General features: G+C 44.0%; 1 protein-coding gene across 2 annotated transcripts in view; it reads right to left on the reverse strand.

Moving 5' to 3' along the window:
* Nucleotides 1-3,504: 3,504 nt before the first annotated feature.
* The window catches only part of Casr (calcium sensing receptor), a 51,651-nt gene continuing 40,071 nt past the window's right edge, over nt 3,505-15,084 (reverse strand). Inside the window, exons 4-6 of one of the 2 annotated variants that reach the window (XM_004648888.3) lie at nt 13,720-13,950; nt 6,106-6,229; nt 3,505-5,133 (exon numbers count right to left, since the gene is read on the reverse strand). In XM_004648888.3, coding sequence (XP_004648945.2) covers nt 3,644-5,133; nt 6,106-6,229; nt 13,720-13,950 — 1,845 coding nt within the window. In that variant the 3' untranslated portion in view covers nt 3,505-3,643. Of the gene's footprint in view, nt 5,134-6,105; nt 6,260-13,719; nt 13,951-15,084 lie in introns of both variants that reach the window. The other variant, XM_012517152.2, reaches the window with a different exon arrangement.

Genomic DNA, 15,084 nt, shown 5'->3' on the forward strand with positions numbered 1-15,084 from the left:
TGTAGGATGTGGCAGTGAGAGTTCAAGGTAGCTTCCAGCCCCAAGGGTGGGCATGGAGATAGCAGAAAGCACTAGCAGGCTTAGGGTGGAAGTGTCAGTGAACAGAGAAGCATCCATGAACACCATTGTGGACGCCACGGTTGGAAACTAGAAAGGGGTGTGATGCTTCTAAGGTTTGTATATGGCTCGAGTGTGTCCCCAAGGGGTTGGGATCTTGTTCCCCTGTACGGTGGTGCTGAGAGGTAGAGTGGAACCTGTAGGAAGTGAGCCCCAACAGAAAGTCCCTGGGGAAGTGGGGGTTCTCCTCCATGGGACATGAAGATTAGTCTCCCAGGACCTTGGAGCTTTCAGGATGGTGAGCGGTTCCAACAGTGAGTCTGATCCCTGAACTGGCTTCCTGTTTTGAGATGAGATCTCTTCCTCCCATACACAGTCTGCTGCTGAGATGCTGTTCACTGTTAGGCCCTGACCAGAGGCTAAACCATGGATGTGCCTGACCTTAGATTTGCATTTCTTTTTCTTTCTTTCTTTCTTTCTTTCTTTCTTTCTTTCTTTCTTTCTTTCTTTCTTTCTTTCTTTCTTTCTTTCTCTTTCTTTCTTCCTTCCTTCCTTCCTTCCTTCTTTTCTCTTTCTTTCTTCTTTCTTTCTTTCTTTCTTCCTTTCTTTCTTTCTTTCTTTCTTTCTTTCTTTCTTTCTTCTTTCTTCCTTTTTTTGGTGGTACTGGGTATTGAACTCAGGACCCTGTGCTTGCCAAGCAAGCACTTATTCTACTGAGCTATCTCTACAGGCCCTAGACTTGTATTTTGAGAATCAAGAGCTCATAAACTTCTGTTTATAAATTTAGACTATCCCAGGTATTTTGTTATAGGAACAGAAAATTGAGTATGCTATACTACACTGTAGAAATCTACCCCAGTATGACTGAGATGAAGTTTCTGTCACTAGATTGAAAGGGAATTTGAGATAAACATTAGGTTATTACAGAAAAATAATGAAATTTATTTTTTATCCCTCTGAATTGGTGCTGAGAATTTGACTTCATAGTAAAAATTGGAAAGACAGTACTGAATCCATTCTCCTGATGAGAAATTTGGCAGAGGTTACTTTCTTTGCAAGCTCTGGTAAAAGGAAAGGAGAGCAAAACCATTACGTGTTCTGGGCCTCATCAGAACTCCCTTCCATGGGAGGAACATGAATGATTTCAGTGAGGTGTATATTGAAATCCAGCCCTGGAAGGAGGAATGTGTGAGGTTCTATTGAAATTGTTTCTTTGTAGTTATTGTGACACTTTTTTTTTTTAAGACAAAGTTGAGATGGGGTGCAAGGCTGTAATACTAGCACTCTACCTGGCTGGGGCAGGAAGACTGCCAGTTTAAGCCCAGTCTGGGTAAGTTAGTAATTTAGCAAGCATTTGTCTCAAAATAAAAAGGAAATAAAAATAAAAATGTGTGGGGATAGAGCTCAGTGTGAAGGCTTTGGTTTCAATCTCCAGTACCAGGAAAAAGAAAAAAGAAAAAAAAGGAAAAAGATGGAAGACATTGTTTCTCTCTCTCTCTCTCTCTCTCTCTCTCTCTCTCTCTCTCTCTCTCCTCTCCTCTCTTCTCTTCCCTTCCCTGCCTCCTTCCCTCCCTCTCATTCTGTCACTCTCTTACTCTTTTTCTCTTTCTCTCTCATTTCTTGTTACTCTCTCATTCCTTTTTAACTCGGTGGGTGGGCTTTCTATGTTATCCAGGCTGGTCTTGAGATCCTGTAACAATCCTCCTGCCTCCATCCCCCAAGTGCTGATACAACAGGAATATACTAATACACCCTATTTACCTTTTTCTGGAGTCCAAGTACGTAAAATGCTGAACATAAATTCTTACTCAGCTCTGTAGCTTGCTTGGATGCATGACCAGCAGAGGGCAGCAGCTGGCTGGAGAACAAGTGGCCTTGCTGGGAGGATTGTGGGTATCTCTCTTGGGTTGATTATCTGAGATAATTAACTTAGAAAGCAAATATGTTTTATTGTGGCTCATGGTTTCACTTGTTCTAACCTATGGTCAGATGGACACATGGTTTTTGGCCTCCTGTGGGGCTGCCAAACAGGTGGGGAGTGTGACAGAGCAGACAGCTTACCTTGTGGCCAGGAGGTAAAGGGAAGAGGAAGAGGCAGGGGTCCCACACTCCCTTCAAGGCTACATCCCCAATGACCTAGGACCTCCCAGTAATGCCTCCATGAAGACCAACACTTTAACACACAGACTGTAGGGAGAGGTCCACAATCCAAATTATAGCATAGTCTACGACAACCGAAGAAACACTAATTAAGATATGAGTAATAGTATTAACTAATATTTATTGAGTGCTTGGTATGTGTTAGCTATCATGCTAATGGACTTTATATACATTATCTCACTTAATCTGGTAAGAACTTAGAGGGAAAGAGTCATTATTACCCTCACTTTAGAGAAGAAGAATCTGCTCTTAGATTATATTTTCCTGCCTAGGGTCACCCAGCTTGCAAGTGACTGAGCCGAGGGCTGCCTTGGTCTCTCTGGCTGCAGAGTCTCAGTGCTCAGCAGTAAGGCAGCCCCTGAACACCTCTGTGTCCAATGCTGGAGCAGCGGAGTCACACTTTCGTACCCCAGCAATGTGAGGGGACTAACCACCAGGAGCTTGTTTTCTACAGGGTCAGGTGTGGCTCTGGCTTCAGAAAGCCTTGGGGCAGGGATAGAGGGAGACTTTGGGCCTCTGGGACTGAGAGAGGACTCATGAGGGAGAGGGTGAAGAGGTGGATGGGCAGGAAAACGGAGCTCAGTAATACTGCCTCCTAGAAACCGGACTGACATTTTTCAGTTTATATTGTCCGTGGGCCATTACAACAGAAGCGTTTCTGAAGGCTAAGCTATGCAGAACAACACTCATTACAGATACAGCTCTTTGGATTTACTCAGTCCCTTCCCAACAATTTGAGGTGATATTTGTGATCCTGGAGTTTGAACATAGCATCTCTACCGACATCTTGGACAAAACCAGATGCACTATTGCCACAGGAAGGATGAAGTCTTGTTAGATGTCGCAGGACAGCAGCAGCAGGGAGAAGACTGAGATCAAATAGCTTACGGTTTTCATAAATAGGACACACATCACCAATATTTTTGAACATTTAAAATACTTTCCACTGTCAAGATGTTGGGCAGCCCTGGTGACAGAAACCTGATGTCCTTCTCACCTGCACACTTGTGTCTCTGGGCCATGGTGCAGAGCATGGCTGTCTGTGACTTTCAGGGTGGGCATTTCATATATATGTGTACCTATGCACATGCTTAGAGGAGGGGGAGCAGGTAGGCCCTGAAAGCCTTGGTCTCATCTCTGCACAGTGAGACAGAACAGTGGGTGAAATTTTGGTTGTGGATTACAGCAAATGACACAAGGCTCTGACACCACAGAAAAACACGGCTTTTTTTTTTTTTAATTTTAAAGGGAATATTAGTCAATTGATGGTTACTCAAAGCAGTACAACTGAATCTGGGGCACTTCATCTGTCTATTATCCTTCGAGGAATCTGGGTTGACTCCTCCTCCCTAGGATTCCAAGATTCTTCCCAGCCAGGCCGCCTTGCATTTTATGAATGCCATATGTTTTCTGTGACAGTGCTACCTCACCCACTGATGACAAATCCCTGTGACTTGGACACGACAAATGCCTGTGCCATCTCTTCCGGGGCTTCCATCTCTGGCTGGTGGTCACCCGCCCCCAGCCCTTGCAGGCCTGTATCCTGGGTGCTCAGGTCTGAGTCCGTGTCCCTGCACTGCAGCGGGAGCAGAGCCTGGTGTTTGGTCAGGCTGTCATTGCTCTTCTGGGTCTCCAAGGAGTTCTGATGGGTGGCATTTCTGTGGACCATGGCATTCTTCTGTGGCTCATCAAAGCTCAGGGAGAAGGTGACTGTGCCACTGCCGAAAATGACCTTCTGCTTGCATCGGGGCTGCGGTTGTGATGGCTGAGGCTGCTGCGGCTGGAGGGGCATGGGCTGCTGCTGCTGCTGCTGCTGCTGCTGCTCTTGCCCAGTTAGGGCCAGTGGATGCTGCTGCTTCTGCCTCTCGGGCTGCGGAAAGGGGTCTTCGCTGTTGCTCTTACTGCTGATGGAGGAGGAGGGGATGGATCCTGTGGAGCCCCCGAGGCTGCTGGACCGCTTGCGCGAGACATTGCTGCGGCGCAGAGTGGCACGGGCGGCCACTTTGAAAGCGTGAGCAGCGGTGCTGCAGCGCACCTCCTCGATGGTGTTCCGGGAGGGCTTGAAGAGGATGATGTAGACCTTATTGAAGAAGATGCAGGCCAGCAGACCAAAGCTGGCTGCCAGAATGGCGATCACCTCCACGGCCGAGACAAACTTGCCGTAGGTACTGGCGTAGGCAGGGATGAAGGAGATCCAGACAATGAAGAAGATGAGCATGCTGAAGGTGATGAACTTGGCTTCGTTGAAGTTCTCTGGCAGCTTCCGGGACTTGAAGGCAAAGAAGAAGCAGATGGCAGCCAGCAGGCAGGTGTAGCCGATCAGAAAGCCCAGGGCCATAAGCGAGCCCTCGTGGCACGTGATGAAGATGATCTCATCCTCCAGCTCGTGGTTGCGGTAGCTGGACGGGGGTGCGGTGTAGAGCCAGATGGCACAGATGACGATCTGCATGAAGGTGCACAGGAAGACCAGCAGGAACTGCAGGTTGAGCCCCCACCACTTGCGGTGGAAGCTGGTGGGGATCTTGGCCTCGAACACCAGCAGGACACGGTTGGTCTTCACCAGAATGCAGGAGATGCAGAGCACGAAGCTGATGCCAAAGGCCGGCTGGCGCAGGCGGCACGTCCAGTCCTGGGGTTCTCCGATGAAGAACAGTGAGCTGGAGAAGCAGCAGAGAAGGGAGAAGAGGAGGAGGTAGGAGAGCTCTCGATTGGTGGCCTTGACAATGGGGGTGTTGCGGAATTTGATGAAGACACCCAGCACAAATGCTGTCAGGAAGATGCCCAGCACGGCGAAGAGGGTGAGCGCGATCCCAAAGGGCTCTGTCCACTCCAGAAACTCGATCTCCTTGGCGATGCAGGAAGTGTGGTTCTCATTTGACCAGAAATCATCCGGGCACTTGTCACAGGCACTTGCATCTGTAAAACATTCCAGCGCAGAGCTAGTTACAGTGTGGCACAGGCCAACATTGTGAGTGTGACGCGGTGGTAAGGACACAGGGTACTGGATGTGGCCACTTTCCATTTTCTGTATTGGGGAAATCACCTTGATTTTTACACTATAAAAATATGTACCTTCCACAGTTTTATTCCAGGTTCTATAGCTGGGGTTCCTGTTTCTTTCCTGTTTCCTGCTGATGGTCCATAGCAAAGACTGCCCTGGATAGCACAGGTCTTTAGTTCTTTGCAGAGAGACTCAAGCTCTGTCTACCTTATTTCACTGTTTTATTTTTTCTGAAAATAAAATTTATTTGTGCAATGAAGTTTGTAACATTGTTTTGTGGGATATAATCAGATATAAGATAAACTAGATTAACTGGTCATTGCACATGCAGCCTGATTTACTTGGGTTATGTGGATGGCATGTAGACATGCCAGAACGGACTTCCTTTGAGGTTGAGGCAGAGAGCATCCTATACATGTGATCTGTTTCCCATACGCCATTGATCACCATGGCTTTCTAATGAGGGAGGTTGCAGATTCATTCAAGCACTTAAGTCTCTGCTGTGTGGCAGCCTTGGTGCAGTAGGGGGCAGTAAAGGGAACACAGATTTTTGATCTGTCATGGCCTATTAACTTTGGAGCTGGAGAAGATGACAGTTTGGCTACCTACTTAGGCCCACTATACTTTAAGGAAAGAGAAATAGAGCTGGAGAACAGGGCAAAGGCAGCTGTGTAACAGGCACATTTTTGAGCTCTTATGGGAGTGGAGGGGATCTGAAAGCCCTTTTCTGTGTCCTTTTGTATCACATTGCACTCAGCCACACTCTGGGAAATGAGAAAATGCAGCAGGCGCCACCTTAGCTCAGCCATTCCATGGCCTTCTCTGACCCCAGGCAGTTGGTGTGGCGGCCCGAGGAGTCCCGCAGTGTCATGTCACCGTTCCCTTACCTGTCTCATCGCTGTACTCCCCATCGGGACACTCCACACACTCAAAGCAGCAAGTGGGCTCCCCTTCAATGATCCCTTTCCTGGTCCCTGCCAGGCAGTCACGGCTGCAGTTGGAGAAGGGGACCTGGAGGACAGAGTGCACAGAGTGAGTGGCCTCGGCTGTGGGGTCTGAGGCCCCTCCTACAGATCCTTTGGCTACATGCAAAGAGGAGGCCTTCAGGCACAAGGACCAGTGCAGCAGATGCTGGGTCTGCTCCAGGGACTCCTGGTCCTACTGTGTAAAAGGGACAGATGCCCATGAGTGAGTGTACACACACACACACACACACACACACACACACACACACACACGCACACACACACGGAGACATCTATGGGGTTTTTAAAATGATTGTTAGGAATTTATACAGTAACCAAAATACTGCTTAAATAACTGCCCTCCCCTCTCTTCCAGGTCCAAGAAGGAGGCACCTGTTTATTATCCATGCATGTAAAAGCTTGAGATGAACTAAAAGATACAGGACATAGGGCTGCACACAGACTTCAGTCCCAAGGAGAGGTACTGTGATGAGAGGACAATTGCTTGAAAGTCAGATTCTGAATCTGGCAGTGAATTAAAATTCCTGCATTTTAATTTTAGGCTATAGTGATTTCTGAGATCTTTTTGACAACGAAGTGATACAGTCAGAATAGATATAGAAGAATCAGAAGTAAATAAACCAGAGAACTGTAGCAGGCAACTGCTAATCAAATGAAACCTACAGTAGCTCCATTAATTTCTGACAACGTGGATTTTATTTATTTATTTCCTTAATGGACTTTAGGTACATAGAATTTGACGAGCTAATCATAATCCTTCCATCATTACTGACTTGTGTTAGAATTTGTTTTAGTCATTTTTAATAACTATCATCTAAAGCAAAAACTACATATGGACAGCAACCTCTATCTAACACTGTGCTTCCTATTGCTCTTTCCTCCACCATGTATTCATTTCTGGGGTGACCACAATCATCCTGTGTTTATCACAGCAAACTTTGAAGGAAGAGCTCCATCTAATCTTACTCAAACTACTAGAGAATCAGAAAAAGGGGAATATTTTCTAACTCATTTATGTAAAACTGATATAATAACCCAGGTACTAAAACCAAACAAGAAGATTATGGACAAGACAAAAATATATAGCTGCACCTCACGAGCTGTGGGCTCCGCCTTAGCTGGTCCTATCCGAGAAGGGGCTGGGGTTGTGTACTGCCGCATCACTCACTGGCTATGTCATATTACAGGAAAATGTAAAGTTCTAGGCTCTTCTGCCTCTCTGAGTTTGTAGGTCCATTAGCCTATGAGCAGCCTTGGAAAAGAGCCATGTGCCCTGGTCATGGACCTTAAAATACCCAACCATTCTGGTGCTTGCAAAATACAAGTGATCCAAGGGAACCAGGGAAAAGCATCATTATTTTCTGCTACTTGAAAATGGATAAAAAAACAGCAAAAGAAATAGCAAATATTAGACAAGACATAACAAAGAAAGTATATCATGATTATGTTGGAAATTAGAAAATTTATAAGTAGGCAGGGTGTGGTGGTGTGTGCCTGTAGTTGCAGCTATTCAGGTGGCTGAAGAGGAAGGATGTCTTAAACCTAGGAGTACAAGGCCAGCCTGAGCAACATAATGGGATTTTGTTTTGAAAAATTACAGTAAACATCATTCTACATGACAAAATATTAGAAGTATTTCTTTTACAACGAAGATGCCTATTGTCATCAGTACTATTTGGTACTGCACTAGAAATCCTAGCTAGTGAACTAATACAAGGAAAACATAAGGTCCTCTCTATCAGAAAGGAGTTACCACTTATAGCTTACATGATTACCATAGAGAAAAAAAAGGCAAGGCACCATGGGGCACACCTGTAATCCAAATACTTGGAAGACTGAGGTGGTATGATCATTTGAGTTTGAGACCAGCCAGGCTACGTACCATAGTAAGTTCAAGGCCAACCTGGAATATATACCAAGATCCTGTCTCAAAAACTCCCACCTACCCAACCAACCAACTAACCAACTTCTAAAGAACAAGCAAAATATTAGGAATAATTGGAGAGCAACCCTATGTTAAAACACCACAATATGACACTATTCTTCCTAGAGTTTCATTAGTTTTTCTTAAACAAAAAGACCTGACTTCCATGGGATGCTTTGGGTTGAGTTTCAGGTTCTTAAGTGGTTGTATTTGACAGTTTGGTCCACCTTTATCATTGCTCCAAAATTTTGGAAGTTCTGCTTTTATTTCATTCTTTGATCATTTCAGGTAACTGACTACTTTAGAATTTATTATTTACTACCTAACAGTCTATATGCCTTAGGAACGATAGATAGAATGAAGCCTATCTTGAAAAACGTATGTTTCTTAAATGTAGGAAGCAAATATCACTTATCTTTGTAATTCATGTTATAAAGCTTTTAATAGTATTTGATATCTTTCAAGGCTCACATTTTTCTAAAATGACTCTTTATAAGTCTCTCTCCACTTACCTACTTTGAAAGGCATCTGACAGAGTTAAAGCCACAGAAAACAACACATAAAATGGTCATTACTAGTGCTCTTGGAAGAAAATAAATAACTGGCTTGACACAGGAGGTTTTTTTTTTTTTTTTTTTATATCTTGAGTGGAAAGTGACCCATATGCTCTTCTAGTGAGAGAGGACTAAATACTGATGATTGATAAGATTCTTACAGCCTTGGAAAAGAAAGCAAAGAGTGCTGGAAATTTCCCAAGCACATGTTCTACTTGGGTGACAAGGTGCCCTCAGAGATGTCCTCTGTGCCCTTCTTGAGTAACCCACCCATCCAATTGTGGGATGAAGGCCGTGGATCCTGTTCTGCAGACTTACACTAAGAATGTGCTCAGATTTTCCTTATTAAAAAAGAACAGTGGTTGCTGTACTAAGGAAAGGAAAAGTGAGCATCTTTTTTCTTTGTAGATTTATAAAGTTCTTGCTTTTTATTTGCAAGTGTGGAATGCTAACTGAATCTCTGTGTTGATACTATCCTAGAACTTTCACTTTGCGTATGTGATAAGCTACATTTCTGAAGCTTATAATATTCTATTGAAGTTTGTAATATTGTTCCATTCCAGTAAATCCCCTATTAACACTTCCAGGTCATTTTGTATTATGTAGTTAAATGTTGCTGGTATAAGTTTACTAACAATTAAGATTTGAACACGTTGCTTAATAAAATTATATCTTATTCAGCAGGATTGCTGTACTTAGCTTTTCTTGTATTGTTCTTGTCTATGTGGTATTGAGATTCTATTGGCCTCAGAAAGTGAACTTTGTAGATTTCTCTTTTGGTTTCTGTTAGGCCCTGAGTGCCAGAAATCTCAAAATAATGATGTCTGCAACAAGATTGAAATGTATTTTTCTCTGACATAAATGCCCAGGGACACAGTCAAGAGTTATAGGGCCTTCTATGGGGCTGGAGATCGAGACCCTTCCTACCTTATTTGTCTGTTGTGAGGTTTTTGCCTCGTGGTCCTTGTCGGACTCATTTTCTCCTTGTGGAAACACAATTCCCGACACGCACAACTTAAAGGAGAGGCTTATTAGGGATCACAGGTTTTACAGGATTTAGTCTACGAGTGGGTGGCCCTGAGGCAAGAGTAGCATAGTGAAAGGGCCTGGCACAGGAAAGCTGCTCACGTCCTGAGGCCAGGAGGCACAGAGCAAAGGGAGGGACTGGAGTGCTAGATGTGCCTCTCACTGACCCACTGCTTCCAAGCAGGCCCTCTCTGCTGACAGCACATACAGCTTTGGGCGCACAGTAGATGAATTCATTGATGAGTATAGCGCCCCATGATTCAGCTGCCTTCCAAGACCTCACCTCCAAACAGGAGTATCTTGGGAGATAATCTGGATTTAAATTATGATGATCCTTACAGCATAGTGCCATATGGTTTCCAAGAGGGAAGATATATGAAGGGGCAAAGATGAAAACAAAAGCTATTTATAAGCACTTGTTTTTGGAGACAGGGTCTCACTGTGTAGACCTCAGCCTGTGATCCTCTCTGCTAGGGTGCTGAGATCACCCTGTGTGCTACCACCACGCCTGGCATGAGCACTTTCTAGAGGAAGCTTCCCAGATGCTATTATACAACACTGCCAGTTCTCACTCTCCAGGATGGAGCTGCAGAGCCACATTTATCCAGACAGCAGGCTGGGAACACCCTTATTATGATGAGTGGTCATGGGTTCAGCTAAAACAGAGTTCTATTATTAAAGAAAAAGGGAAGTACAAATGCAGAGGGTTTTAAGGAGGACCACTATGAGTCTGAGCTGCATATAAGATCCTGTACCAAATGCATAAAAATGAAAAAATAAATACAGAGGGGTTAAAATCCTTTAGCTTTGGCTCTTATTCTCTTCCTGCTAGTGGTTAAAGAATAAACTCAAGGGCATACAGTGACCCAGAGGGACAGTGAGAGTCACACCCAGGTCAGTCTCCAGTGTGTATATTTTATAAGAGCTAGTAAAAGCTTAGGAGAAGGTCACCTATGAGTTTTCTTCCTTCCTTCTTCAGCATCTATCAGTTAAAGATAAATCCTTTCATCACAAGAGTGGGCGGGGGCACCACTAGATAGAGCCACTATCCAGAAGCCATCCAGTATCTCTCAGGTTCCCTGATGATCCTTGAGGATGTTTGCCAAGGAAGCTCATCTAATCCCAACCCCTGAATGAAGATATACAAGCAAGGATATAAAACCTTACTCCTTCATTAGTACAGATATACAGTAATGCTAGAGGGCTGGGGGTATAGTTTAGTGGAAAACTATGTGCTTAGGATACATGAAGCACTGGGTTACATTCCCAGCTGAAAAAAGATGTAATGTACATAAATATCACTTTGTATTTATGTAGTATAATTCCATTTTTAATATGCTTTTATATTTCTTTTACACAGAAAGAAGTATTAGCAGAGGAGTACAGAGAATTGAGCACTGAGGTCAGAGTTTGGGCCCTTGAACTCTACTCTCAGCTCTTACATTGGCCATTCATCAGGGCTGGGAAGTTACCTTTGCATCCCTAACCCTCAGTACTGTCATCTCCAAATTGAAAGAGTGGATCATACAAGTATCTTTAAAGACCCATGTAGATCTCAAAGGCTGTATTTGTAACTAAATTGAGAATATTGATTCAGGAATTATTATGGTTTAGTTCTAAAGTAGCCCCCCAAAGTCTCATGCATTTGGAAAGTCATTAATGCATGGGAGCACTGTGTTCATCAGTGGATTTGTCTACTGCTGATTGTTAGGAGACAGGAGTTGGTTAGATGTGGGTCACCGATGGGATGATCTGGAAGGGTGGATTCTTTCCCGCCCCAATCCACCAGGAGGTGAGTGGCTTCTTCTGCCAGGCGGGTCCCACCAGGCCATTTCCACTTGGAACCAGACAGCCACAGATTGAACCCATTGAAACTATGACCCCAACCCCTCCTTCTTTAAGTTATGAACACTGCATATTTTGTTCCAGTGATAGGGAGTGACCAGTATACACACAGTAATGCTGGAGGGCTAGGGGTGTCACTAAATGGAAAACTATGAGGCCCCACCTCCTTCCCCAATGATGAAAAAGAGATATAATGTACATAAATAACACTTTGAATTCATGTAGTATAATTCAGTTTTTAATATGCTAAATACCATTGATCTCACTTGATCATAGTAATAATTTTGTGAGATATGCAGTAAAGTTACTAATATGCGATTTATAGTTAAGTATAGAATATGTTTTTTTGTGGTAACATGTACAAAAAAGTTAGGAAAGAGTGAGTTAGACCCTATGATTTGTTGAGTGCATATCGTGGGCTAGCTTTAAGGCAAAGATTCTATGGAAAATTTTTATTTGTAATTCTCTAACGATTTAGGAACATAAGTGACTAAATTTATGAGAGTCCTCTGTTACTCACTCACTAATGTTCAGGCCTATGATGCACATAGCTTGGTTGGGTCATTGAACTTATAGAAAACTACTAAAGAAATAACTTTCAAGCAGGAGGGGAGGTGAGACATGCATCAGTTAGAGACAATCAGTTATATGCAATAAGTGGGTGAAAGAGAATGTGGACTATTCAATGGGGGTAAACAAGGCACGGTACAGCTCACACTGTGGTTGTTTATACTGATCAGTTTACACTGTGATTGGCTGAAGTGGGTAATAATTTAGAAAAGGGTAAAATCAGTGAGCAGAGTATAAACTCTGTAATCCCAAAAGCTCCATCTGGAAAAGGTCATTACACATCAGTAACCTAGACTCCATCCTCTGAGGTGCAAGCTCACAAAGATGGGGATGGGTACGGTCTAGGAGAACTTCCCGAGGGTACCCCACTCTATCTGTTGGGAAATGGTGAAATCATAGAATCTTATTAGACACCATCAACCCAAGAAGCATTTGCTAACAAGATAAAAGCAATCTTTGGTCCTGATATGGAAGGTGGTTCAAGATGCTCAAAGAAAACAACAACAGAAAGGCAAACACAATGACAAATGTGGTGGATCTCAGCTAGGCTTCCTGGGAGAGTTAGACAGGATGTCCAGTCCAGGGCCTGTTTTTTTTTTTTTTTTTTTTCCAGGGCCTGTGTTTTTGCTGAGGAACTGGGCCTTCAGTATCCAGCTACATTCTAGGATACAGCAACCAGAGTCATCAATGCAGCATATCCCGTGTCTTTTGCTTGAGTGAATCTTTGTTGAGTGAGGGATTTCTGGTTACTTCACAGGCATTCAGATCCAGTGATATGCAGGGAAGGAGGCTCCGGCCACATGCACAAGTGTTTCTGTCTTTGTTACAGATCTCTCATTGTAGGAGAATAAATGGTCCTTTTGATTTGAACAACAAATAGGTTGTTCTGAGCTATATGGATGAAAGAAAACTACTTCTGTGAGGTAGAAGCCCACAAAAACCTGTGAACTGTGGAGGCATTAACTTTCAATTGGCCATGGTGGTAACAACCAACACCTCTTCCTGCAGCACCCACCTCAGTTTTAAGACTAGAGTGTCTCCCAATTGTGGTAGCTGGCAATTAATATGGGAGGTAAATCTTTGTCCTGCAAGATCATCCTATATATCCTGGGCAGTTAGCATCTCTGGATCAACATGCCAAAGGCCACTAGTACTTCTGGTGACGTATGAAAAAGCAGTCTCCTCCATTCTCAGACCTGTCTCACCTACCCAGAATAGGGAGGGTGGGTCTCTCTGTCCCAGTTAACAGCTATTGACACAAGAGATGTTTATGTTTGTTTAAATATTTTTCTCTGGTTTAGAAAAAGTTTTAGCTAAGGAAACTACTAGTAGCCAGTCATTCATATTTTTACAAAGTTAAATTGTTTCAATATAACAAGAAGGCATGAGGTTTTGGTTCTGAGGCCTCTGTTTTGCACATTAAACACTGCAGGAGCTCACAGAAGCACTGGATATACAGAGTAGTTAACTAATAAGTTAAGGAACGTACTCGCCATTCTGAAGTTCAGGGTGGAGCCCCACAGCCCTCCCAACATCCAGCACAGCCTCCTCCCATCTGTGGAGGGGGCATCTGGCGTTCTTATAGACCACACATACCTCCCTGGAGAAGCCATTCCATAGGATCTTATTCTCATTGATGAAGAGTCTCTCGCCCTTCTTCGCATAGACGTTATAATTCCCAATTTCCTTAAACATGATGGAGCCGTCCTCTGGGGAGAGGTGCCAGTTGATGATGGAGTAGTTCCCCACCAGGTCTCCACACTCATCAAAAGTGACTTGTTCCCCCATGTTGTTGGTGAAGTTTAGATGCCGAAGGTGCTTCAGGACCTAAACAGGAAGAGGGATGAATAAATGCAGGCCTCAGGGCTGCCACATATGTTCACACAGGTTGTGCAGTGCACAGGGCAGTAAGCTAGCATGTTTTAACAAAGCGGAGGAAACATGACTTGAGGAAGAGGCACCTTCTCTTATTTCCACCTTCATGGCTCAGCAGCATCTCTGGTGAGCCATGGGTTTTACTTACTACTTAGATCTAAACAGGACAGGAAACACCTCTTTTTAATTTTTTTTTAAATCTTATATTTCTTAATTTGGTATAGGGTTTTTTTTTTTTTTTTTGGTGGAACTGTTTTTTGCACTCAGGCCCTTGCACTTGCCAGGGAAGCGCTTATTCCACTGAGCCATCTCCCTGGCCCTTGGTATAGGGTCTTGCTATGCAGCTCAGACTCCTAGTGATCCTTCTGTTGTAGCCTCCCCAGCTCTGGGATTACAGGCATGTGCCAATATGCCCACGCTTGGCATGTGGGACTGGGGATTGAACCTGGGTCCTTGCGCTTGCCAGACAGGCACTTAGATGGCCAATTTATCTTTCCAGTCCAGGAAACATTTCTCGAGGATGGGAAAGAGAAAGGGCTGTATCTCCCCAGGCTGCCAGCCCAGTAAGGTGCATCATCACCTAGCGGTACCCTTGGGGGGCAGGCTGTGTGGCTGGGAGCTTTGGAGCCCGGCCCTGGAGAAGGAGAGGAGGAAAGACAGAGTGCTCTGTTTATCTGCACCTTCTTTTCCTTCTGTGGAAATGTCTTGCTGCCCAAAATCACAGAATGAGGTGGAAGGAAGAAGTGAGGTTGTGGGTAGAGTGGAGGCCATCACTGTTGACAGTCATGGCAAATCCTGAATTTACACGGGATTTTCCAGGTCACAACGCCTTTGCACAAAAAGTAATAATAAGAAGAATAACTCCTGACATACGCTAGTTATTTTACTACTTTTGAGGCATGATCCTGAGTAATCTGTATTCTTCTAGTAATCTGACTTTCACAACAAAATAGTATGATTACACCTTTCCTTATTGGTGGGGAAACTAAGGCATAAGAAATTTAAATATCTCGTCAAGAATCACAAGCCTATTCTGTGATCTTTGTTTCTATTTTTGTCTCTGTCTCTGTCTCTGTCTCTGTCTCT

This window comes from Octodon degus, unplaced genomic scaffold, assembly GCF_000260255.1.
Source record: "Octodon degus isolate 3935 unplaced genomic scaffold, OctDeg1.0 scaffold00147, whole genome shotgun sequence".
Classification (NCBI taxonomy): domain Eukaryota; kingdom Metazoa; phylum Chordata; class Mammalia; order Rodentia; family Octodontidae; genus Octodon; species Octodon degus.